Below are 27,913 nucleotides of genomic sequence, written 5' to 3' on the forward strand. Positions count from 1 at the left end.
TGCTTTTTTTTTTAACAGTCCAGAATTCCTTTGAGGTACCTGGGATTACTTAGCCTCCTTCACCAGGAAATTCACAAAACATACATATCTGTGTGTGGATTAATGCTGCAATTCACCTTCCTGGCCCTCTTGCTACTGTGGCTATTTTGTGTTTCAGACTAGTGCCGCCTTTCCATCTAGTTTTGCTACTCTCCCCAGATAGTTTAATTCTCTAGTGTGCATGGTTGACTTCATCAGTGCTTGCTTGCTAAAAACAGATGTGCCCTACAGTCCAGTATGCCTAAAGAACTGCTAGCTTAATTTGGTGACAAATCAACCTCAATTGAGAGATCTATTCAGACGTTCCCTGGGAATAACCCCTAACAATATCTTTGATCTTTAGTGTTCCAAGTGACTGGATTCTTAATTCACCCGGTTGATACATTCATTGCCAGACATTGCAGTGTACTTCCTGAAAGCATATGTGTTGCACAGCAGGAGGTGCATGCAAGCGGAACTGCTATAACAATACTAATGAATATCTGCCCATTGCCACGCTATGTCTACACGCCATGGTTTTATACCATTGTTTGGAAGAAAAAATCCTGTCTACAATGGTCAGGGTAACTGTGCTGGAATGCTAACAACCATCTTTCTGATGTAGGAGTGAAGGATTGGAGCAGTCCTCACACAATGAGCCTTTTCTTGTTTCCATTCCCCCTGTCATAAGAATAATGAAAAACATTTTCTTTAGTGAGTCATAAGACTATGAAGTCACATATGGTTCATTTTGCAGTTTATATATAGCATTAAATGTGAACTGTAGAGGAGGAGTAGCTTATCTAGAATGGTGGATAAACTCTATTTGACTGCATCTTTCACTGGTGATATACTACTTCCAACATGCTTGTCCAAAAATTAAAGCAATCTTAAAGTAAAATTAAGAGCAATAAAATATTTTTCTCTCTAGTTTATTGCTTTCTGTAAAGGTTATCAGTCAGTTTAGGACTCAAAGCTTGCCTCAAAATCATATAAAGGTTATTAAATGATGAGGCAGAAGAAAAGAGGGGCACGTTCTCTATGGGAATCTAAAATTAGTATGCGTTTGTCAGGGCTATAAAAAGGGCACCTCATTAATGATGGACAATGAGATTGTTGCTCAAGGCATGTTTACTGTGTGGAGTGTGCTTGAGATGGGCCACTTTATTTGCAGACAGAAACATAAGAAATATAATGAAAACGGGTCAAGAATAAAGGATAAATGGACAGTTTTTGAAGCTGGCTCTTAGGATTCCTTGCGTGGATACCAAACTACTCTTGTATTACTATTTAATGGCTGGTTTTAGTCCCCTCTAGAAATTAGTAATCAGAGTGTTTCTTCATACCTAGATAACATTTGTAGACAAATGGTTTGAATTAGCTATGGGCAGAACACTAGATCAGCTCTACATGAGACACCACAGAATAGCCAGAGACGAGTTTTTCTTTGTATCATCCTACCTCCACTGCTATGGCCAAGGGTTGTGCTCTCCCACCATGGATCTCAGGACAATGGGGAAGTCTGATAGTGTGCTGTAATACTCCCATTGGCTCCCAGCAGCCCATACCAAATCCAGCCTTGATTTGGGGGAAAGAATAACAGTACAGAATGCTGATAGAATAAAAAACATGGAAAATCCACATAAGGTTGAAGAAGGAGGAGGCTTCAGAGCAGTGAACACTGGCTTCTGCCCCTTCCTGCTCAGCCACATCCCCATCAAAACTACCACGCAGCAAGCACGTGGGCAGGACTACCTTGAAGAAAATCTTCTTACTATATATTGTAGAAATGCGTGTCTGTCTGTTTGAGAGTCCATTTGTTGAAGAGCACCTCTTAAAGGGTAAGAGCTAGGATAATCAAACTTGGTATGCAGTTTCCTCTTATTATAACAAAGCAAAGTCTGGGTTTGGTTGCACCAGGACAATGAGATGTGCCTGGTATTTGATTGTTTCTCATAAAAGGGAAAGAGAGGGGTCTGATAGGAGGGAGTTATATTGCAGAACGACCACAGGGCCAGAGTTGGGAACTTGGACAGGTGTAACCCCACTGAGCCAGGTGGAAGCAGGAGTGGAGAAAGGGACAGCTACCTACCGTATATTTCAGATAATTGGTCTGTTTGTGTGTCTGTCTGTCCCCTAGTGGGAAATATGCCTCCCTCCCCTAACTGTGTCTGCTGCAGCTGCGGTAGCCATAGAGAGGTGCTTCTCACCGGGCCCCAAACTGCTGCAGAGAGAGAGGGCGGGAGCAGTCCTCTTCCTGGGGCAGCCTGCATACTGACCCCCTCATCCTCAGCTTCATCCCAGAACAATGATTTAAATGAACAAACACACACAACTAGGATCTGAGCAATGATGGGTATGTAAATAAGACCCTACCTGAATCATGGGATGATCTTCAAGAAATTGCAGCTGAGTTGCAGACAAGACATAGAAAAGTAATAATGGACTTTTATTAACAGCAGAAATTTGCAAACTATAGTAGAATTATTTAAGAAAAATTTGCTGGAATGATATAAACATTCAACTATTATGTCGTACCTGCAAATTGTTTTGATAAGACAATTTGGTGCCTTTATATTACATTCATTAAAAAATTGACCAGTAAAATAAAAAATTCAGAAGACTAAAAGTTTTAATTGCTGTAGAAATCAAGCCCAGGCACTTTAGCCATTTAAATTTTTCAGGCATTCAGTGTTAATGCAATACATCCTGCTACAGCACTCTCCTTCATGCCCTGTTTGTTTTGTGAAAACTTGTCCATACTAAAACACTGCATGTTTGGAACCCAAACATTAAGGCAAGATCAAAAAGAGAGAATGGCTGAGAAGAAATTTCCCATTAAAGGCCTTCTTGCATCTCCTTCTGAAGCATCTGTTACTACCTCAGATCAGAGCCAGGATGCTGGACTGGACCAAGCACAAGCATTCACATATACTAAAAGAGTGCATGGTTTCCTTAGGCCTGCTGATCACTATGAGAGAGATGCATATGGATTTTAGAAAAACAAATTCTTAAATTTTATCTTTCGTATAAAACTCTCTTCAGAGGATTGAAAGCTTTTGTGATGTAAATTGTGTATCTATTAATATGCTCTTATGGGGACTATTAAATGAACAGACCTTATTTTTAATATGTGTAAATATTTAAAGTGTTTTGCTTGCAGCTAGTCTTAGTTTTTTTATATAGAATCATAGAATAATAGGGTCACAAGAGACCTCAGAAGGTCATCGAGTCCAATCCCCCGCTAAAAAACAGTACCAATCCCAACTAAATTATTCCAGCCAGGGCTTCGTCAAGCTGGGACTTAAAAACCTCTAGGAATGGAGATGCCGTGACCTCCTGGGTAACCTATTCCAGTGCTTCACCACCCTCCTAGTGAAACAGTTTTTCCTAATATCCAACATAGACCTCCCCCACTGCAACTTGAGACCATTGTGCCTCATTTTATCAGCTGTCACCACAGAAAACAGCCTCTCTCCATCATCTTGGAACCCCCTTTCAGGTAGTTGAAGGCTGCTATCAAATCCTCCCTCACCCTTCTCTTCTGTAGACTAAATAAGCCCAAACTCAACCTCTCCTCATGTGCTCCAGTCCCCTAATAATTTTGATTGCCTTTGGCTGGACTCCAATTCATCCACATCCTTTCTGTAAGGGGTGGGAGGCAGAACTGGATGCAATACTCCATAGGTGGCCTCACCAGTGCCGAATAAAGGGAAATAGTAACTTTCCTAGATCTGCTGGCAATGCTCCTATTAATGTACCCCAATATGTCGTTAGCCTTCTTGGCTACAAGGCCACACTGTTGACTCATATCCAGCTTCTCATCCACTGTAATCCCCAGGTCCTTTTCTGCAGCACTGAGAGTAGCCAGTCAGTCCCCAGTCTGTAGCATTGCTTAGGATTCTACCATCCCAAGTGTAGGACTCTACATTTGTCCTTGTTGAACCTCATCAGATTTCTTTTGGCCCAATATTGCAATTTTTCTAGGTCACTATTGACTATATCCCTACCCTCCATGGTACTTAGTTTTCCCCATAGCTTAATGTCATCAAACTTGCTGAGGGAGCACTCCTTCCCCTCATCCAGGTAATTAATTAAGATGTTGAACAAATCTGGCCCAGAATCAACCTTTGGGGCAGTCTACTTGATACTGACCGCCAACCAGACATTGAGCCATTGATCACTACCTACTGAGTCCAATGATCTAGCCAGATTTCTATCCATCTTACAGTCTATTTATCCAATTCATGCTTCTTTAATTTGCTGGCAAGAAAGCTAGCTGTGTGAGACTGTATCGAAAGCTTTGCTAAAATCCAAGTATATCACATCCACCACCTTCCCCATGCCCACAGAGCCAGTTACCTGATCAATCAGGTTGGTCAGGCATGACTTGCCCCTGAGGGATCCAGGTTGACTGTTCCTAATCACTTTCCTCTCTTCCAAGTGCTTCAAAATTGATTCCTTGACTCCCCTCCGTGATTTTTCCAGGGACTGAGATGAGGCTGACAACATACAGAAATGGTTGCCTTATCTCAAAAGAGATAAATTGGCATTGGAAAAGGACAACAAAAAATGATTAGGGGTTTGGAACAAGTCCCATATGAAGAGAGATTAAAAATACTTGGGACTTTTCATCTTAGAAAAGAGGAGACTAAGGGGGGATATGAGGTGGTCTAAAAATCATGACTGGTGTGGAAAAAGTAAATAAGGAAAAGTTCTTGACTTGTTCCCATAATATAAGAACTAGGGGTCACCAAATGAAATTAATAGGTAGCAGGTTTAAAACAGACAAAGGAAGTTTTTCTTGACGCATCACAACCAACCTGTGGAACTCCTTGCCATAGGATGTTGTGAAGACTAGGATTTAACAGAGTTCAAAAAAGAGCTAGATAAATTCATGGAGGTTAGGTCCATCAATGGCTATTAGCCAGGATGGGTAGAAATGGTGTCCCTATCCTCTGTTTGTCTGAAAATGGATGACAGGAGAGGGATCACGTGATGATTACCTGTTGTGTTTACTCCCTCTGGGGCATCTGGCATTGGCCACTGTTGGCAGACAGAATACTGGGCTAGAGAGACCTTTGGTTTGACCCAGGATGGCCATTCTTATGTCTGTAGTTCCCTGGATTCTCCTTCTCTTTTTAAAGATGGGCACTACAATTTGCCTTTTCCAATCATCTTGGACCTCCCGTGATTGCCACGAGTTTTCAGAGATAATGGCCAATGGGTCTGTAATCTCGTCAGTTATCTTTCCATCAGGTCTGCCTTCTCTCACCATTGCTGCCCCTTTTCTAATCATGACCACAAGCCAAATAAGTTGCCAGCCCTATCTAGATAATTAGTTTTTTAAATGAAATGGAAAACAGAAGGGTTACTTTTCAATTTTTAGTTGATGAAACCAGTGCAGTCTTCACTGCTGTACATTACAAGAACAGAGCTTCCTGTTTTAATTTGGTTTTCATTAGCCTGTCTTTAAGATAGCTCAAGGCTGTCTCCCACTGTCAAGGAATCTCAGCCTGTCACTAACAAAGCAGCAGTTTCAATGTATTACAATCTGTGTTACACAGCCTGAGTCACTAATTAGAACTAAAATCGCATTTATGATGTGGCCTCCACAAGGTAGATCACAATACATTGCAACATGGAAGCATGAATGAGCAAGAGAAAAATTTCCAGAGCAGTAACCTATTAGTAACTGCACCACATAAAATTGTAAGAAGTCTTGTCCTTTGTGAGGCACATTGCAATACATCCATGATGGAAGAACTGCTTTGGTGGTAACATATGGATGGTTATGCAGAGAAGAGCGGGTCAAAAAGTTTCTGTTGAAACTGTCTCATCAGAAAACTGGATTGTTGACTAAACATGTTTTGCAAACTGTCTACTGTCCAAGGAAAGTTTTCATCTTTCAGTCAGAAAAACAAAATGTCCCAATATTTCGGTAGACTACCAAAATATTTCAATTTAGAAATGTAGAACCAGGACGTCATGGGAATTGTAGTTTGGGGATATGAGGCAACTGTTCTCCTCTATGGGTTGGACATCATGGTCAGACTATATCTACCTTGATACTCCAGAGCTATGGACTCCCAGTGTGGACCGCTTCCTTTCTCAAGAATTGAGACTGTAGTGCATGATGGGAATCATCATCTAACCAGTGCATGATGGCAATCATCAGCATATAGAAGAGACTGTAGCATAATGTTGCTGAACAACAATTTTGTATTTTCTGAAAATATGTTTTTTTTGAATTTCTGCTGAAAATGAATGTTTATGTTGAAAAATAACACATTTGACCAACCCCCTCAAATGCAGAGTGACAACACTGAATATAACACTTTGTAAAACTGTGCTGGGAAATTATTTTCTTGTCCCAGGAGAATCTGAGATATAGAATAAAACAAAACCCTTTCTCACAACAGGATGAAATGTTAAAATCTTGAAAGTGTTTGCACACCAAACTTTTTTTGCAATGAGCCAGTCAAAACATTGTTTCAGTAACTTCTGCATTTCATTAAGAATTTGACCTTTTAACATTTTACATTGTTATTAATTATAATAAACAAATTTCAAACAAAAATGGAACTTTTTCTTTAAAAAATGCCAAAATGGAACATTGACAGTTTAAAAAGAAAATCCAATATATTTTGAAATAGGAAATTCATCAGTGCCAAATCATTTCCCATGAAATGTTTCAATTTTGATGAATTGACATTTTTAAATTAAAAGATAAAGATTGTCAAAAAATTCCTAGTTAATAATTTGCAGCACTTCACAGTACATTTTGAGCTTGATTTGCTACTGTCTAACACTAGTTCTATTCCATTAACTTCACTGGATTTTTTGCAAATTTACATTGGAAAGAAGAGCTCCTTCATTTTCAGAGCACTTGGCATCCTTGTTAGTTAGGTAGGGAAGCATTATTCTCATTTCCCATATGAAGAGAGCGAAGAAGGGAGGTCACGTGACTTGGGGAGTCAGCTGAAGAGCTCTAATCAAAATTAAGGAGATTCTTCATGGCCGAATCATAAGACATTTCTATAGTCAAACCCAGGATTTGGCTCCCAGGTAAGCAGTAGCACTATTAGAACCATATAACCCAGAAGATGAAGGCTAAAGAAGTAATTTAGTTCCTCAGAGCAGTGTGATGGCCTGACTTTTGGAGTGTCAGCAATTGTATCAGGGTTTCTCAGTTTGTTATAATTTTCCTACTTTAAAGGCACAAAACAAACCTATTTATATTTGTACTACTATTTTATTTTTATACTGAATAGTGTACTTACATGTGGACTATGGCCACCCTGTTGAATACAGAATGGTAACAGATGTCTGCGCTTTTTTTTACTCAAGACAGTACAATAAATGGTGGAATCATTTTTTCCCTTCACTTACACTCTCCAGTTCCAGTTCTCCTGCTCTTAACTGAACCTCCCACGGGATGCTAGAATCATAGTTCATGAAACACAGTTATCTATTCCCTACAGTGCCACCACAATGGCTGCTGAGTGAACTTCAATTCCAATTGCAGTGCTCTAACAGCAAAAGGTCAAGGTACAGAAAGTGGTCCTGACTTCAGAAAATAGGTAACTTTCTAAAGATGAAACATTTTCGTTTTTATTTATAGGCATTTTATGACACTCATCACTGTAGAACCCACAAAATGGTTTGAAATTCTACAGCAAAAAGATGAAGACAACTCTATATTTGATTAGTTTTTCCAATTTGTTTCATTCCATTTATTCTGTATTTCATCCACCCAATCTGAAAATCCAAAATAGGTGAAATCACATTTTAAAACTAGAGGATAGCAATACATTAATATATATTGATTCAATTTATTGAATATTAACTGAAGGTTAAAACAAAATGTGAAACAGCTATTGAATGTGTATACAGGCAGTCCCCAGGTTACGTACAAGATAGGGACTGTAGGTTTGTTCTTAAGTTGAATTTGTATGCAAGTCGGAACTGGTACATATTGTAGGGGAAACTCTAGCCAAACATTTCTGCAGAGCTCAGTTTTATTCTTTCACACCTCACTTCCCTCAGTCCTTTATTCTCAAGCTGAGGTGTCTGCTGAGAAAAGCCGCTCCGCGTCTCCCTGGTCTGCTGGGGCAGAAGGGGCGCTAGCTTCACGTCTCCCTGGTCTGCTGGGGGGAAGCAGCTAGTGCGGGGTTGCCTTACCCCGTTTGTAAGTAGGGATCCGATGTAAGTCGGATCCATGTAACCCGGGGACTGCCTGTACTTTACATGACCTCCTTCCTATTATATAAAACCGCAGGAAAAAAGGATAATTTTGTTATTGATGCATATTTATAAACTCTCTCTCTCTATATATATATACACACACACATATATATAAACACACGAAAAATATTTAAAATAAAGTATGTCAGATCATAAACAATTACATTTCAATAAAAAATGGTTTGCATCATATATACATTGTATCACCAATCTGAAAACAATTAAAAACAACATTAAACACCAGTTAATTTCTCCCCAAGGCTATTAAATCTAAATATTTTCAATATTGCAACTTTACAATAATTAGCATCCCTTTCAGGCTTTTTCTTTGTTTTAAAAAATTGAGTTTACGCACATTATAAACAATAGAGATTTTAAAAAACATGTTAATATAATTCTAAAATAATAGAACAATTTACCTCCCTCCATTTCAGGTTTACTGTTCGTTTCACTTGCATATATATAACTTAACTAGAGGCATGATACGATGCAAGGGAGATATAAATGCTACATAAGTTAAAGTATGTAAAGTAATTATAGCCTAGTGTAACCTCACCCACATAAGAAAAAGGGAAGTTAAAGATGAAGTGTTTCAAATAATACTAATGCTGAATCAGCCCAAGCTAGGATTTTGCCATGCAAGATCAATGACAATCTTCAAAACTCCCCCTTTATGGTTCACTCTAAAGTTCTGACTCTCCAAAAGAGAACTCGCACACAGTTTTTTAACTGGATTTCTTAGTAACCAAAATTTAGAACGATTCTCAAATGGCACAGTGTAAACTACTTGTGGTGAAAAAACAGTACTAAGAATCTGAAACTTTCTAAGATTCTGTTTCAGAAGCTGATTTGTTGTTTGTGCAAAGATAATCACATTCTTTGCCTTTTTTTGAGATTAGACTTGGTAAAACAGTGGGGAGCCTACCAGGGAGGCAGTTTATCCCTCCCTGATTCTCTGTCTTTCTTCAGTGCATGTTAAATCAGGCTAACGACTGCTCTAACCTGTAGAACCCTGTATGGATACAAAATGTCTATTCATAGCTGCATTCATATCTGTAAAAATAAGCTGCGGATATCTGCATTCACATCTGCGGATATCGGCATCCGCATCCACATCTGTGGACGCAGATACCTGTGGATATAAAGTGGATATCCATGAATTTGCAGGGCTCTGCAAACCTGCACCAGCTGGCAAGGAGATCCTCAAGGACCATGTCAGTCGGAAAGAGCTGAGGTACAGTGCAGTCTGGGCACTCTTTCTCTCCCCTCCTCCAGATCACTGACATCCACTGTGCCATGCACTTTGAAGAGGAACCATATGTGCCAGGTCTAAAACTGCTAGGCTCTCCCCCATGTCAGGGGAATTTCAAACTAAGGGGATGAGGTCTCTGTACCACCTGACTGGCAAAAAAAGAAGAACAGCAGAGAATCAGCCCCAAAGGTTTTAAAGACTTAAATCAGACTACTGAGCAGAAATTGAGCTCCCAATGTCTAATTAATTTGTCCCGTCCCCCCCAACACCTACATTTTAACCAAATCCAGAAATTGACAAAGTATTTTAATTCATCTGCATAATAATTTGTAAACAACTACAAATTACTGTTTACAAGATATAAAAGTGCACAATGAAATTTGTTTTCTGTGGTACATGCTTAAAAATCTAAAACAAATATGGACACCGTATCATTGACATAACCTAGTGGAATACTCTGTAAAAAGTCAATTACTGCACTTAATGTTAACATTTACACAGCTATATTTTATTAAAGGTTTACATGCAACACACTGATTACATTTTTTAAAATTTACATAAAATACATTTACAAAAGGATCAATTATCACAGACTTCTATGAACATTAGTGAACAACATAAAGAAAGTATATGAAAATCAGCAAATATTTTCAATGAGGTAAAGTTAAAGTTAACAGGCCTTTATCATTGATTGTGGGGCTAAAACATAGTCCAAATCTTCAGGCATAGAACAATTTTCTATTAACAGGAGGCCCTTATTCCTTGATATTTTGAAGGAGCTGCAATAAATGAGACTCAATAACCTGTTGAACTAAAGTGGAGAAACAACCTAGTTAATTAATGTTCAATGATTTCCAAATCTCTACTGTTGTATTTTACTGCCAGATACAGACTTCTTTGATTGGATGATTGTACAGGACATGAACTAATTAATGCACTACACGTTTGTATTATAGAATCATAGAATAATAGGACTGAAAGGGACCTCGAGAGGTCATCGAGTCCAGCCCCCTGCCCTCAAGGCAGGACCAAGCTCCGTCTACACCATCCCTGACAGATGTCTATCTAACCTGTTCTTAAATATCTCCAGAGAGGGAGATTCCACCACCTCCCTTGGCAATTTATTCCAATATTTGACCACCCTGACAGTTAGGAATTTTTTCCTAATGTCCAATCCAAACCTCCCCTGCTGCACTTTAATCCCATTACTCCTTGTCCTGTCCTCAGTAACCAAGAGGAACAAATTTTCTCCTTCCTCCTTGTGACACCCTTTTAGGTATTTGAAAACCGCTATCATGTCCCCCCTTAATCTTCTTTTTTCCAAACTAAATAAGCCCAGTTCATGAAGCCTGGCTTCATAGGTCATGTTCTCTAGACCTTTAATCATTCTTGTCGCTCTTCTCTGTACCCTTTCCTTTCAATTATCTATGACAATTAAAGCATCATATAGTTCAAAACAATGAATATACTGAATGAACATTGAACAGAGGGCCAATACGTGGAGTGAGAATGGGGGGAAGCCATGGTTTGTGGCCTAGTTTGGAAATGTAGCTAAAATAGGTTAGGTAGGATATGGGTGATTCTAAACTGTATGGCTACATCTCCACAGCAGCCTTATTTTGGAATAAATAACATTATTCCAAAATAACAGTCCTCATCTACACAACAAGCAGTTATTTCGACATCATGTTGAAATAATGTTGAGTTGAAGGACTTCTTACTCTGACTCTTATAACCCTCATTTTACGAGGAAGAGTGCTTTTTCAGACTTCCTGCTGTGTAGACAGCTCCAAAAGCCAAAATAAACTATTTGGACTTAAGCTACACAATTGATGTATCTCTAGTTGTGTAGCTTATTTCGGCATTAGCCCTCCTGTGAAAACGTGCCCTAAGTGGAGAGTGTGTTAGTACTAGAGGCTTTAAAAAGAAAAAAAAACCCACACTGTTGGAAATATGTGATTTTCTTCAGTGTTCAGAATTTACACACTGAACCCCTTATTTGTTCCCTGAGTCAATTCCATCGTAAGCCCAGGGGCTTGCAGCAGTTACATGCATGGGTTGATTTATCATTTTTTATTCAGTTCATGGCTTAAAAAAAAAAGTTTTCACATGGTTCAGAAGCCAGGGTCACCCCTGAAGAGGCACCTTTTTGACTCTGTATAACCCAAAGAGGCTCTGAAAGCAGAGAGCCAAATTTGCCAACCTACCATGCAGAACCCTGGCAGAAATGCCCACTCCCCTGAAAAGGTTTATCTTTTTAGAAGAAAAAGAACTTCAAATAGTTCACAGAAGTAAGTCCAAGAATACTGTGACTATTTAATGTACATGATAGCAGAGGCCTGGCCCAAGTACCCAAAACACAAACAACTATGCCCATGAGAAAGCTGGACCCAGATTGAAAGTCTCCCTGAAGTAAGAGGGCAGCTAATTCATATCATCTACTGGACAGTCTCAGCAGAAAGGTCTTCCGTGTATTCTAAGACAGAATTTAATAATATCTTGCTATGGCCAAATCCTGCGGATGGTAGTGTCACTGCATGCCCTCTTTTAGAATAAATCCTCCTTCTGGTACAGTTGTCTCTACATCAGGAGTGAGGAACTTAAGGCTTGCCTGGATCCAGCTCCTGAGACTCAGGGCCCCCCTTTAGTATTGGGGGAGCCCATGCTAGCACCTCAACACTGTTTCCCCGTGAGGCTGGAGTGCACAAAACCTACTAGCCTGAGTCCAATGATTTTTCTGTGGGTCAGAAGCCCCTTACCCACAACAGACTTCCCATCCCTGCTCTACAGAGAATTTTATAAATTAGATACACTCCCAACTGTGCCTTAAAGACATGGCTCAAGATCAGTGACTTTCTTTCACTATTGACCTGGGCTCATGAACTAGAGGTGAAAGACTCCTTACCTATTATTGGTTCTGTGTACAATCCAGGCCTGTCTGCTAAATTACATATTGTAATTGCCCATGCTGCTAGAGCTAACTTTTTAATGGATTTTGGAAGCACAAATTAATCAAATAAAATAATGTGAATCTGTTCAATTAACACGTGCATAATTTAGAAAATATTTTAACTAGCCTATAACCAACTGAAAAGAACAACCTAACAGATTTAGCAATCTCAAACCACTTTAGAACAGGAACTTTTGTCTTCTTACATTGGTAAAGCACTGTTACTGGAGTTACATAAATAAACAATAAAAACAGCCAAACCTAAAGGTCTCTGAACACTTACCACTCCGATGGCCTAAAGCCACAGCCAAATCCATGGAATTGTAGCCAGAATCTGTCTCAATAGTTGGATCAGCCCCATTTTCTTCATAAAATAGAGGAAAAAATTTAAATTATGCTGACAACTAGTAGTTCATAATTATCAGTAATAAACTTCTTTGGGGTTTCATTTCTTAATGTTATCCTTAATGTCTTACCTAAGAGAATTTTTACACATTTCACATGGTTTCCATGTACTGCATATAGCAGAGGTGTCCCTCCATTCTGCAAAAGAAGAAAAAAGACATATAAACTTTAATAGCTGGAGTTCACGTATCTAGTTAAAAACCTGGTCAGCTGTATCTGGAATTCCCTTATAAAAGAAGAAGTACAACATATGTGAGTACTTCAGATCACAATAGTCATAAAATGCAATGAAAAGGTCACCAGCTCTTTTCCAACTGTGTCCCCCATCTTCTATGGATCTACTTTTCAGTCACAATCCTGGAAGTAGGCTGTGTCTACAGATCCCTATTCCTATGAGGAGTTCTAGTGAAAGGAGCTTTGCAAGGGCAAATCTGCCTCCGTGAGTCAGACTGCAGAACCTGAAGTTTGTAGACTCTTCAAGGCAGAAACTGGTCCAAAGTATTTGTGCTTCCCTGACGGCTGTCCTAAATTATAGCAGATGCCAACAGATCAAAAGGCAGGAATTAGCACATCTATTCTTGCACAACAGGTGATCACTCCAGAGCTGGTTATGCCACTTTTATGCCCAATGTGGCGTACATTAACCAAACCACACCTCAATTCTGGGTCACTGTTTTTAATGCTGTTGCTTGGTATTGAGTACACTGATGATTATTTATATTACATCAAGTGGTAACAGACATTTTTATTGCACTAATATAGACAATATTTAACTTGTACAAAATCTTCTGAAGCACTCGTACAAAAATTCCAGGTGCTTTAGAAAACTGTCTTATACACTCAAAATCTGAAAGCTAAAACCTTTTCAAATGTGGCTATTAACCTGAAATACATTTCAGCTCCCTTATTTATATTTTCACTGCTAACTTTGTTCAAAATAAATCCTTATGGTGGAATGTAAATAATTCAATAGTAATTTCATCAGATCATAAAAAAATTAACAACTTTGACATTCATGATAAAAAATGGAAAATTGAGCAAGTGAATACTTTAGCTTAGACCTTTTTTCTGACATTTTGTGATACAGGCTTATGTTTCTGACAGTGCAGTTTAATCAGCAATATCACCTTTGAAAGGCAAAATTCACAAGGGTCAAAGGCCAGTTTTTGTCTTCTGAAAGCAAACACATTTTAAAGGTTACTTAAGATGTTACCCTCGTCCCTGAGATATTCTCTCTTGACTACAGAGATGATGATATAATTTTCTGTATAAGAAATTGCTATAGCAGTACTTATTATAGATTAAAGTTCTTCTGGGGCTAGAAGTCCTGGGTAAGGAACACCCTATTAGTTTGAGGGAAAACGAACATTTCACTTCCCCAGAAGCCCCAAACACACTCTGATTCCCAGTCAACAGGTGAGCTCAGGAACAATCTCATCTAGCTCTCCTGTTCAGTTTAGAATATACTCCCCTATCCATCCAACCAAGACACTACAGTTGGCTATGGAGGCCTGAACAAACTTAGTCCTGTACAAGAGTCCTTGCATGGACAATACATTAGTATGCTGTGTCCTGGTTTTCAAAGTTTACATTTCTTAAGACTTAATATGATTTTCAAATCCATGTCAGTTCTAGCTTTTGGAACACATTTCTGACCAATGCTCACTACGATTATGGACATTCCAGTGACAGACTTACCCAGTCATACTCATTCACATCAACTCCGCAGTCAAGCAGCATTTTGACAATATCTGTGTATCCCTTACTACAGGCCAATGACAAAGCGCTTTCTCGCCCTTTCCCCAAAATTTGAGGGTCTGCACCCTGAAAGAAAAAAAAAGTGGTAACAGTCCTATTTAAAAAGCTTACTGTCATAGGCTGGGGGGCCCTTTAGGGCAAGCTGGGATCAGCCTTGCCCTGATCTAGCCACAAAATGGCAATTAGTGATCCCAGCTGGATGCACTGGAGCTAGTTACCATGAAAGACCCCAGATGCAAATCTAGAGAGAAACTCCAGAGGAAGCAAAACTCTCCTGTAGATAGAAACTTCTAGCGATAGGAGAGGGGATAGTCTTGAAGAGACCTATAGGCTACTTCTACCCTACAAGTTTTTTTGGTAGAAAATATGTTCATGAGAGACTTGTTAGCATAAGCCGCGAAATCATTAGCATATTTTCTGCCGTTTGTTTTTGCACAAGGGGTTTTTGCGCAAAAAGAAGCAGTGTGGACATGTGGATGTTTCCTTTTTTCACAAAACCCGTTTTGCACAAGATTCTTATGCCTCTCCGGAACAGGCATAAGGGTTTTGTGCAAAAAGGAAATGTCCACACTGCTTCTTTTTGTGCAAAAACCCCTTGCGTAAAAACAAACGGCAGAAAATAGGCTAATGATATCACGACTTATGCTAACAAGTCCCTCATTAGCATATTTTCTGCTGAAAAAACTTGTAGTGTCGACGTAACCATAGGGAGTAGAGTAGACTCGTGTGGAGATAGCCCTGAGCACAGACTTCACGTGTACTATGGGGCTGGAGCACCCACAGGGAAAAATTAGTGGATGCTGAGCATTCACCAGCAGACAAGCTTCACATGCTCCATCACCCTCCTCCCAGTACCTCTCACCTGTTGGTGGCCATGCTGACCAGTTCCTCTGCTGCCCTCCCATTACTTCCAGAATGTTGTGACCAGCTGTTTCATGGGAGTTCAGGAAGTTCTGGGAGAGCAGAGGAGGAACTTGGGGGAAGGAGTGGAGAGGGGACAAGCGAAGAAGCGGGGCAGGGATGGGGCATATGGTAAAGCAAGGGTCCAGCACTCCTCTAGATAGAGCGGAAGTTGGCACCTATGACACTGAGAGAAGATTTGTAAGTAGAAGTAGAAGACTTCTGTAGCGGAATGTAGAAAAAGCATTACTCAGGTTTGTTTGGATTTTAATTTGGACCTTTCAGTTACCTGAACAGGGATTTGAGCTGGTTGCAGGGCTGAGTCACAGAAGAGCTGGTGAGAGAAAGGCGCTTGCAGGAAATGCTGGAGCCCAGGAAACCAGTGACAATATGCATAGACATAAGGCAATGCTCCAAAAGACAGTACGCCCCATCTTGCTGGTTCTTTATTTCCCCTTTGTGGGGCAATTAATGTTATTGCTTTTAGAAATGTAGTAGCATCTGCAAACTTATAAAACAAACTAAGGACTTTGAGATTTTCTCCTTACATTCTGAAGCAAAAATTCCACCACTGCTATCTGCCCATGAGCTGCGGCCCACATCAGAGGGGTAAAACCTTCTTCATCTTTATGGTTGATTACATTTTCTGTTTAAAAGAAAAATACAGTTCAATGATCATTTTTGCTGCTGTACCGTAAGTGCTGTTAGAGTAAAGGTTGTGTCAACATTTCTGTTATGAACAGCTGTGTTTATAATTCTACCATCAAGTCCACTCTGGGCTGACATTTTATGTACAAAATCTAACCCTGACAGTGACAGAAATACATTTTTCTATGCTAAAGTGGGGGAAGGGACAAGGAATACTTAACTTCTAATGACTTTCACATTTCTACAAATAAAGCTTTGTTTTTATACTAAGGCTATTTGCCCATAATATTGGCTTGTGTCTATGTTTGGAGATAGCCCAGCAGATACCCCAAAAATAAACAAATGTTCCATATTAATATTTATTAGGCAGTCTAAAAATTTTCCAAGACAGCGAGCAACTCTAATATCTCAAATAAATAATATAGGTTTCAGAGGGTAGCCAAGTTAGTCTTTAACTGAAAAAGCTTAAAAAATAAAAAATAGTACTATAGCACCTTAGATACTAACAAAAAACGTAGATGGTAGCTTTTATGGGCACAACCCACTTCTCCAGATGAATGGAGTTAAGGGGCTTCTGAACCCTGGACCCCTTAACTCCATTCATCTGCAGAGGTAGGTTGTGCCACGAAAGTTCATGCCACCATCTATATTTTTTATTAGTCTCTAAGGTGCTACAGGACTATTTGTTGTTTTCTTAAATAATATGTGTAAATCTAGAGGACCACAATAAAGATTTGGCACATTCATGCATTTGACTGGCATTTTGTAGAGAGGGTTAATTGTGCCCCCAGGATTGAAGGAAGTGGTAAGTGTGTTTTTATAGCTGATTCATTGGCTGGATGAGTTAAGAAAACTTGTTCTTGATAGATGTTTGTTTTTTCAATGCTGCTAAGTATACTTACATTGTTGGAAGATAAATTAGGTGTCAGAGTGCCTAAAGTTCTTATATACATAACATTGTAACATTACTTAAATCTAAATAAATATATGCTCAAACTTAAAAATGAATTTGCTTTCTCTGGGTATGTCTAGACTACAAGCCTCTTCTGAAAGAGGCTTTTTCAAAAGAATCTATCGAAAAGACCTCCTTCGAAAGATAGCATCTAGACTGCAATCACTTCTTTTGGAAAAGGAAGCCGCTTTTTTGAAAGAGAGCACCTAGGCAGTCTGGATGCTCTCTTTGAAAAAGCCCTATTTACATTCAAGAATGCCTTTTTTTGAAAGTGCTCTTTCGACACTAAGAACTTACTTTCAAAAGAATGCAGCAGTTGTCTAGATGCAGGGGAAGTTTTTTTTGAAAAAGGACCACTTTAAAAAAACAAACAAACAAAAAACCCTGTAGTCCTCTGGGTTCCCAATCCTGTGCTTCCTAAAAAGTTCAGATAGTTTTACTTGCATGAAAGTAAATTTCACAGAAAGCAAATTTCAAATGTGTATATTCAAGTATAATACCAACCTAGGCCAATAAACAGATGTCAGACAGTAATGACTTGCAGTGACTGCCTTCAATGGACAGATTCATACCAGAGAAATTAATGTAAATGCTTCTATAATCGGTCGAACCAGTCAGTGAGTCTTCCATCATAACTTATTTTAAGTACAGGTTGGATCTCCCTGGTCAAGCAACATTAGGAACTGTTACCCAGGATAGAGATCCAAAATGGAGCCTGCTAGTCCTTTTCACCTCAGCAGTTTCTCCTCGCCAAAACCACACAGAGGGAAGCTTTGCACTCCAACCTCTAGCCTATGCACACGGCTCTAAACCTGTGCACCCCTCACTAATGCGATGCGTGCGCAGCCAGGTTATGCACCCGGCATCCTTTTCCCTATGGACACCACCCTATACTGTTGCTCCCCACTCGCTAACCCAGTTTCCCGCCTTAATGTCTTTAAAAACCCTCCCCTAGGAATAGCTCGGGTTGGCTCTCCTCTACCCATTGTTGCTGTGTGTTGTCATGTTGATGTCTCACCGCGTCTTCGTCCGTTACCCGTGAGGAGCGCCATCCGCACGTGGTCTGGTCAAGGCCGCTCAGGCCCAACACTAGTTGTGCCCTCCTGAGGGTGAGAGAAGTCTCCTCTCTAAGGATTTTGGGACTGGTGTCCTTGGACTCTGGGACTATACCACCATTTCTACACCTGCGGAACCTCACCTAGCCGAAGGACTGGTGCCAAGGAATCCAGAGGGTTCCACCACATGGAGAGGCGAGGATCTACCTCGAGGAACTACTCAGGAACCGGAACTGATCAGGACCCCGAGGGATATCCCTGCTGTTCTCCCTCACGGCTTTAAATTAGCCACGAGGTCAAAGGCGTCCATCGCCGCCTTCAGTGTTTTAGTGTAAAGTATAATCCTTTTGTATACGGGACCTTTTCTATCCTCCCTTTCTTCAGGATTAGGGTGGGACAGTTTACTGTTGTTCTTGCTGTTAATGCGTGTTATTATTTTCCAAAATATATGGTTTGGCCCTAAATTCGTGTCTGACCTAATTAGTGACTAATCTTTCCAGTGGTGATAGATACGTGTACCAGGTCGAATCTGGCTTCTGTGGGGGAGGCAGCATTAGGCTTTGATTAATTGCCTACAACAATTGTTTACCTCAGCCTTCCGGGTAGCAGAACTGATGAGTCCCGAACGAGGGACTTTTCTGGACCATCCCCTGCCACCGTCTACGAACTAGCCAGCCCCCTGACTCTGGCTCCCAATCTCCCCCTCACCATCTCCTCACTCCAACAAGCTGTCCACCCTACTGCTGCTGGCCCCTCCTCAGTCCCAGGTTGTCATGTGCATCCGGGGTTCTCCAGCTCCTGGACCTATGCTACTGCAGGTGGCCAGGTTTCCCCAGCTCTCCGCTGCTGCGGTTCTCTGGCCCCATGCTGCCATGGGCAGTTGGGATTCTCCAGCCCTTGGCTCGCGCTGCCATGATTCCCTGGTCCTGTGCTGGCATGGGCAGCCAGATTTCCCTGGCTCTGCTTTGCCATGAGTTGTCAGAGTTGTCCATCCACGCGCTGTCATGGGTGGCCAAGTTTCTTCCTCTGGCCCCATGCTGTTGCGGGTTGCTGGGGTTCTCTAGCCCGTGCCCAGCACTTTTTTGGGATTCTGGTCCCGCTTCCCTCAGCTGGGCTGCTGGATCTTCTACCATTAGGCTCCCACGCTCTCTAGTCCAGGAGCATTCATGGTCCTGCTGGACCACAGATGTTGCTGGACTGGAGAATACTGGTTTTCAGAGTTTCAACTTGTTATTATATTACTGTGATATACAGTACAATGGATGCTTTAGCAGCAGTTTATTTTACAGACAATAATATCTATTATAGAATGACAGCATATAGTTTCACTGCAGATACTGCATACCTCAGAATTGGAGTGATAAACAGCAAACAATTGACTGCAACTATAATATAATATAATGCTGTATAATCAACTGATAAATTATAAGTATAAATATACTCATTTTAAGGGGAATTTGTTTCCAACTATAAATGCAATAAAGAATACTAAATCATCTCAGAACTAATTTGCATAATCACATATCCCTACTTTTGTATATCTCACTTTCACAGTTTACCTTTACACAGTCTTTGTGATTCACTCCATCCCTACCACTTCAGTACAGAAAGGCTTTACAAGCAATTCCCATTAATAATGCTAGTTTCTACACCAAATTGCAGTGACAAGAGAACATACAGCTTTAAAAGTACAAATATAAAATCAATGTCCCTAAAGAATGGATATCATGAGTTCATGAGGCTGCTGATAGACCTGTGGAGGGTTTTCTAGTCAGTTGATGCATGTTGGAGCATATAATCCAATGGAACAAGGTTAAAAATCTTGCAAAGAAAAGATTAAAAGTCCCTCAGACCCTCACCTTGTTCAATACGTGTAGCCAAATAAAGCATTTCTCCTTGAGCAGCCAGCTGGTGAACTGACAGAGCTGCAAAAAGAGCACAAAGATGTACTGAGTGCACATAAGGCCTGCTCCTGCTCAAGCCAGTGATAAATGAACGTACTGATATTGGTTTCAGCTTAACTTCTGAAGCAGCTTTACAGTATTCTTAAAAGTGATTCAATATGACAATGGTCTACCAACTCTCTTATCATATTAAGACAGGCAAAATATTTTCCACAGATGCTGAACTACAAACTTTGTTATGTAGTCAATATCTCTGATAGATTTTTGCCACCTGTCTTATAATTTAATACCACTTTGTAACCAAGATTATATTGCCTTCAGAAACATTTATCAGATGATAAAAAGAGAAACTAACCCCCTCCTTCCCAAATCACTGATACATCGACGACATGTTCTTTTCCGTTTTGAAAATATTAACCAATATTTCCTCCAATGTTCCTTCCTTTCTGTTAAACTCTTAAACTTATCTTGGGTTTCTTCATCAGCACTGAATTTTTGTAGAGCCCTGCTGATTGTGGTCAGACAAAGGGAATTTGTCTTAAGACTTAAAAAAGCTGCAAGCACTTTTCAAACCTATTGTAGCATTAAAATATTCAAAACAGGCTGTGACAGAGTTACATTGTGTTCAGTACAAACCTAGGTGGCTGCCTGTTGAAGTCAATAGCATGACTCCCACGGATCAAGTCTTTAGTAAGCATATGCAATATGACCTACTTTTCTCCTGGAGAGGAAAATATGTCCATTAACCTTCCCTCCCCCACACCCACACATTTTGGGGTAGAAACATTTATTACAGCAGATTACTTTAATAATCTAATAATGACCAAACATTTAAGGTCTTGATCCTTGATACAAAGGGGTTTGTACAGGCACAGAAGTCTGCCTATGTCAAGCTTGCCATGGACATGGAGACTGAGGGGACAATCATTCTGTTTTGGGAAGGGACATAGTTATACATACAAATTGATAACACTTTATGTTGTTTGCCAATGGCTATCCATTAAATAAATGTCCACCGTTCCATTCCTATTCAGTGTTATAATTTTATTTCTCAGAAAGGATACACCTTTTATTCAGAAAAGGGCATTACCTGCTATAGCTCTCTTTCACTTGCTGAATAGGAATGGGCCATTGAACTTGCTGAGTTTCAGAGAGATATATGTTTAAGATTTCAAACTGTGGCCATTTATAAGGTGAACACTCTAGTAGGTTATGCAGTTATTCCTGAGGGGTGAGGATTTACTGCCAAGGTGTCCTCACAGGTCTCTGGCCCCACTGATGATGCTAACCAGAAGGCTATTTGCATGAGTGCTCAATCATGTGGGCCCAGTGTCCACAGAAGGCCTCAAGAGGGCCCCCAAAGACCACAAATCAGATAAGGATTGAAGGTGCCTGGACAGGTTTATTGTTAAGCAAAGTACAGTAATAGTTGTCAATAGTCTCTACCAAATCACTACACACATGTACGTACAATGGCCTCAGCACAACCAGAGGGAAACTTCCACTGCCCTCCAGCTGGACAAAGAGTATCCCACCAAGACACCACTTTATATACAGGTACAAACAAGTTACTCAGGTTACCACACTGACACTTCTTAGATGCCACCCATCGCCCTGTACCTCATGATTTGATTAGATCACCTCTATCCACCATGCTGTCATTTTAGACCCTTTCCTGAACCTGGGTCAGTATCTGTGGGATGTGGGTACAAAGGTCTTTTTTGATGAGCTGGTAGAACCATGTGCTTTCAACTTATGACCCGTACCAATTACTGTTCCAACCTGGGCCTATTATAAATTAGTGTTTTGCACTCTCAGTCCTGTTCATGCCAAGTTCTGTTAGCAGGACTCTGCCTCTTGCTCACAGCTTAGCTTTGCTTTATGTTAGACATGTTTTATCTATTGGTATATAGACCTCAGGCCTCAAACCAGGCCTGTGCTACATGGGCTTTTGTTTTAGGCCTTCATCTTACTACAGGTTATCAGTTTAAGTTTTTTTTAATTAATTTTACAACTTCCTGTCAGTATGTCTTCTTGCTGGGTCTTTGATTATCATTGCTGCAGAGCAGGGACTGTGTTAATATTTATTGTATAATGCCCAGAACATTGTTGGCACTTATCAGTTAATTAGTAAATTCTACTTGCTGTGCCTACACTATAACAGATTAATAATGTTTTTAAAATATCAAGTAATTTCATTTAAAAGACTAGAATCAGAAAGGTCTTCAGCTGAAGACTTGGATACTTTTCTAAAAGATGTGCTTGGCTTAGGCACAAGCCATTGGCTTCAATACAGAGTGAATAAATAAAACTTGGCCCCTGCCATGCAGCACTAGATGATCTAATGGTCTCTTCAGTCCTCAATTTATAAGGTCCTAATGAAAAAAAAATCTAAGCATCTGAAAGCAGTTATTAAATTACAATTCCCAACATTTACTATATCATGGAAGATTACTTACAATTTACAAGGAGAGGTGTTGTAGAGATCTCATTTCCCCTATGTTTGTTAGTTAAAGTAGTTGACTGTTTTATTGGTGAGAAATGTTTAGTTGTTGATGGAGTGTAGACATGTCTTACTTGAATTCCAGGAGAAGGGGAAGTATGGATGTTGCATTCAGCTAAATTCAACAAGGAAAAGAGAAACGGTTTTACTAACTGTAAGAATGCTGAAAGAAAAGTTACAGATTTTAAATCGAATTAAGATATGTTGATGTTATAGAAAGATTAAAAACTTCCATGAAATAAAAGTGATGGAATGTATCTTCACTATTCATTATATGTACCAAGGAATAAAGCGAAAGGACCAAATGCAGCCCTAAATCAATGATGCTCTACGGATGAATCCAAAAACTATAATGCAAATTTTCTACTATGTGTCTACACATGTACTAGGTTTCCTTTTCGATATAGTTTCACAATTGCTTTAGCAAAACTAGAATTGCATTGTGAACAATGTCTTACGATTACTAAACTAGAGAAATGGAGATCTCCCAAATTAATTGATGTCTAGCTGTGATAGAGTGGGGAAGCTAGTCTTAAAGGTCATTCTATGCTGTGTTTTATCTGCACTGTGCACAGGCTTATTTTCCTAGATTTCTTAGATGAGTACAGGTACAGTAATTTGAAATAATATATATACATTTTACTTTGGATTCTTGTTCTCAAGAGTGGAGGTATTACTTCTGAGAACTTAGATTAGAAGCCACAAAACACAAACCCTAACACTTGAAATGTAGGAAGTCATAGCTAGAATTAAGTTCCTTTACTGGCTGAATTGATTTGGCACTAGTATATAGTAGTAATTAAATGATTTGAGGTTAATTAACATGTCCAGTAACTCTGGAGTCATACTGTGAAGAACTGCACATTTACATATCTGAGTGCAAATTCAGGAAGAGAACTCACTTAAAAAAAGGTGTGAAACCCTTGAGTAAATATAATTCAAGCAAAATTACATTTTATTTGTAGATTAAATAGCTGTAGCTGTGGTTACAAAAGTAAATGTCCTAAGCTGATGGTTGAAATGCAGCTATAGACAAGAGGGAGAAAAAAAAGGAAACCTGTATGGGTCAAAGCTTGTATATATTATGGGAAATGGATTAGATTCAACTCCATGACAAGATTAATCACTGATGGTTTTCATATAGTACAGAAATGTGAAACTTTAGTTTAAAAGCATAGATACATAAAAAGTAAGAGGCATAAGCCTTAGTTCTGCAAGTAGTTCTGTGTGAGCAGCTGAATATTAGCACAGAGCTCCCCTCAATTTCAATGAAGCTGTACATAAGTGTTAGGGTCTGCCCACATGGAACAGTTCACAGAACTGGACCCAAAATCACTAACCACCTTCACAAATAAGTGAATATGACTCACTAAGGCAATTATTGCAATGATGCAGGCCTAGCAACATCATACTGATAAAACAAGATCAAAAGAAGCAACTGTCAGTCAGTGACAAACTTGTTATTTTATTAACATTAGGGAAGAGATAAAATTCTAAATTTAACCTGGAAGTGTATTAATACAAACAACCGATCCTGCAATTCTTTTAGTGGGGCTCTGTGTAGGCACAAGAATTCTTCTGTGTGCAATACGGTAGGATTGGGGACTATGCCATCAAAAAAGGATTATATTCTCATGACAACACAGACATGTATTTTAATGCAGACTCATGGTCTAAGTACATTCATTTATGAATTTTCTTTAGTCCCGTTGCTTTAAAAAAAAAAGTCTAAAAGATATATATATGTATGTACACTAAGGCAGAAAATGAGTTTTGAATTAAACCACTTTTGAACTGGATGTATAATAGAAATTTTAGGGAATAAATTATAGAAAATTATTATTGATTAAAACATCAAGAGTTTAAGCACGTTCATTTTTACATGTTAGCTTGCATGCTTTGTGCATGCTCCTGCACCCAAAAATTTCACACTTTAATGGGAGTTTTAAGTGCAGAAGAAATACAGAGACAGGCACTAATTAATCATATTAGCCTATAGATTTTTTTGCAAATAGAAGACAGTGGAATCATCCTGAACTTCGGTTTGTAGTTTTAAAACTACTCTAAGAATGTTAGGATAAGAAGAAAATATTGAAACGTGAAGGGGAAAGGGGAAGATACTCCACACACAATTTGTACCATAAAGTTCAACCTTTAAATAAGACAGACGCCACCTCAAGGTCAGAGTTAACCTGGTCTTGAATATTTTTACTATCTTCTTCATTCAACGACTTCACAAATCGAGAACAGACATTCATATCAAATCTATTAGGCAAAATAAATTTCATTCCCATGGCAACACTTTGAGCAGGGCCTTCTTCTGTGGTGGAATCAAGCTGGTGCTCTACTTTAATGTCTGGCATGTGAGACAGACTGTAACTGCTGGTGCACTCTTCCACGATTATCTGTGCCCCAACATCTAGATTTGTTGAAGATGCCATGATTTCAATCTCAACTATGTAAAATGTTGCTTCATGGTTTCCAGTTGGCAGTGGTTTGCTAGCATAATTTCCAACCAGCCAAGCAGTCTCTGAAGAGATCTGGACTTCAGAATAATCTGCAATTGAACACAAATTGTTTTAAAGTTTGAATACACTGTCACAACTTCACAATGAAATAAAAAACATATTATTACTATTACATTTAAACTAGCTGCATTTATATTACTATGAATACGAATATCAGGCCAAATCATAAAATTAGTATTAGATTTTATTTAGTTTTTGTTCAAATTGAAGCCAACAATAGTAGTACCTAAATAAGGATTTCAGGATTTGACCTTTTAATTACTATGCTTACAGCCAGCTTGGTGCAAATAAATTAGGGATGTTAGATATCGGGTAATTGAATAGTCAAGTTACCACATAAAATCTTTGGCTGTTTCTAGACTGGCATGATTTTGCGCAAAATCTTCCTGCCTGTCTACACTGGCTGTATTTGCGCAAGAACACTGACATTGTAATGTACAAAATCAGTGGTTCTTGCGCAAATACTCTGATGCTCCCGCTCAGGGATAAGCCCTCTTGCGCAAGTATTCTTGCGCAAGAGGGCCAGTGTAGACAGCAACGTTAATTTCTTGCGCAAGAAAGCCCGATGGCTAAAATGGCCGTCGGAGCTTTCTTGCGCAAGAGAACGTCTACACTGGCACGGATGCTTTTGCACAAAAGCAAATCTTTTGCGCAAAGGCACATGCCAGTATAGATGCTCTCTTGCACAAATACTTTTAATAGAAAAACTTTTCCGTTAAAAGTATTTGCGCAAAATCATGCCAGTCTAGACGCAGCCTTTGTGGGTTATACGACTATTTGAATGTCCCTGGGGGAAGGGCGGGCAGCCAATGCACTCCGGCACCACTCTCGGGAATCCCCTGCCACCCCGCTGCTAGAGAAAAGCATCTCTTCATAAGGCCATATATTGTAGAGCTCTGCCTTAGTAAGAATTGTAGGCTTTGGGCCCAAGACTACACACAGAAGGAAATAATTTGTTTCTTCGATAGAAAAAAATTGTTCTTTTCTCCCTTCCATAAGACAACTAAGGGTATCTCAGATAGAAAACTGACCCTGAGTGTAGCCTGCTGGTTTATAGTGAAACTGCAACACAATTATTGGGCCAGATTCTGATCTACTTATGACTGTTTTAACACCATTATAATTCTTAATGACTTGTAAATAAAAATATTTTTGTATGCGATATCAGGACCAGAACCAGTCTTGTTAAATATAGCTTCTGGATTTCAATAAGCATGCTGATTCATCGCCCCATGTGAATTAAGTGACTTTACCATCTAAGAGGATTGTTTCCACATCAGAGCCTAAATTACCATAGCCAGGCTCCAATTAGTAAGTTAGCAAGAAACATTTGTCTTTTTATAGTACTGTATGCCACTTTGCAGTGTCAAGGGTTATTTAGTCTGCAGAAGAGAAGAGTGAGGGGGGATTTGATAGCAGCCTTCAACTTCCTGAGGGGAGGCTCCAAAGAGGAGAGAGCCTGTTCTCAGTAGTGACTGGATGGCAGAACAGGGGGCAATGGTCTCAAGTTACAGTGGGGAAGGTCTAGGTTGGATATTAGGAAAAACTATTTCACTTGGAGGGTGGTGAAGTACTGGAATGGGTTACTTAGGGAGGTGCTAGAATCTCCATCCTTGGAGGTTTTTAAGTCTCAGTTTGACAAAATCCCTGGCTGGGATGATTTAGTTGGAGCTGGTCCTGCTTTGGGCAGGGGGCTGGACTCCATGACCTCCTGAGGTCTTCCCAGTCTAGGATTTTATGATTCTAAGATCTTAGGGTTACTATTGCTTACGTAAAACAAGCTGCCCATTACAGAATCACAGGGTTGGAAGAGATTTCAGGAAATAGAGTCCAACCCTCTGCCCAAAGCAGGACCAATCCTAACTAAATCACCACAGCCAGGACTCTGTCAAGCCAGGACTGTCATTGTAACTATGCAAACCTTTTCCAGCTAACTTGCTCCAAAAGAAATGTGTGTAAATTGCAATTCAGTCAGAGCTAATTCAGATCACTATCCTGTGTGGACAAAATCCAGACCACTATAAAACAGCACCAGAGCTCAGAACTCCAATCTTTGTCTTCCACCCTATCTAAATTATAAACCCCAAGTTTATATGGATCCTATAAGGAGGAAGAATAGTTTAAAGGAGATGGACAGGAATTGCAGTTAGGAGTCCTAAATTTTAATCCCAGTTCAGGGTAATTTTGGAGAAGTCACAGCCTTCCAGCGTTCGCATAAAATAAGGTATCCCCCTGCCCCACAGACATACATTCATGGTAACGCCCTGGGTGCAATGCGTTTAAGTAATTATGCATATGCTGAACATTTCAGCAGTTACAGGCGGTGCGGCAGCCGGAGCCACTTTGCAAGAAAGAGGGTTTTTAAAATTGGCGCCCCACACGTACTGTTCCCTATACAGAGGCGGCGGCAGCAGCAAAGGGGGTGAGGGGCCCAGGCGCACCAGGAGCCTGCGAGTAGCCGCGACGGTTATCCCAGGAGCCCAGACGCAGCAGTTAGCTGTGCGCACGGTCACACGCTCAATGTAACAGCCGCCCGCGAGCCGGGTGGTGCCGTTATTCAAGGGGCGGAGCAGGGGCGGGGCGGAAGCGCTAATTGCTCTAAGTCTCCGGCGTCGGACCCTCTCACCTGTGGCTCCCGACCTAGGGCATCGCTCTCATCGCCGACGTTCTTATACTCAATGACGTCATTTCCCCCTCTGATCACAGAAAACAATGAAGGTTTTTTTCCTCCCGACTTCTCGCCCGGAAGGGCGTTCCCAAGTACGGCGCCAATAACGCTCAATACGATTGGGC

At 40.0% G+C, this 27,913-nt stretch overlaps 1 protein-coding gene across 4 annotated transcripts; it reads right to left on the reverse strand.

The window, feature by feature from the left end:
* Nucleotides 1-7,721: 7,721 nt before the first annotated feature.
* Nucleotides 7,722-27,900, reverse strand: ANKRA2 (ankyrin repeat family A member 2). 4 transcript variants are annotated; one of them, XM_006124287.4, is made up of 9 exons: nucleotides 27,747-27,898; nucleotides 24,745-25,149; nucleotides 22,549-22,707; nucleotides 20,045-20,110; nucleotides 16,079-16,176; nucleotides 14,571-14,696; nucleotides 12,944-13,010; nucleotides 12,751-12,831; nucleotides 7,722-10,328 (listed from the first exon to the last, which is right to left on the reverse strand). In XM_006124287.4, exons 2-9 carry the CDS (start codon nucleotides 25,031-25,033, stop codon nucleotides 10,273-10,275), a joined length of 942 nt encoding a protein of 313 aa, XP_006124349.1. In that variant the 5' UTR covers nucleotides 25,034-25,149; nucleotides 27,747-27,898; the 3' UTR covers nucleotides 7,722-10,272. The 4 variants fall into 4 exon arrangements, with proteins under 4 accessions (XP_006124349.1, XP_075788372.1, XP_075788371.1 ...); XM_075932257.1 differs by lacking the exon at nucleotides 27,747-27,898 and adding an exon at nucleotides 27,562-27,583; XM_075932256.1 differs by lacking the exon at nucleotides 27,747-27,898 and adding an exon at nucleotides 27,506-27,527.
* Between the last annotated feature and the right edge of the window lie 13 nt (nucleotides 27,901-27,913).

This window comes from Pelodiscus sinensis, chromosome 6, assembly GCF_049634645.1.
Source record: "Pelodiscus sinensis isolate JC-2024 chromosome 6, ASM4963464v1, whole genome shotgun sequence".
In the NCBI taxonomy this organism is placed as follows: Eukaryota; Metazoa; Chordata; order Testudines; family Trionychidae; genus Pelodiscus; species Pelodiscus sinensis.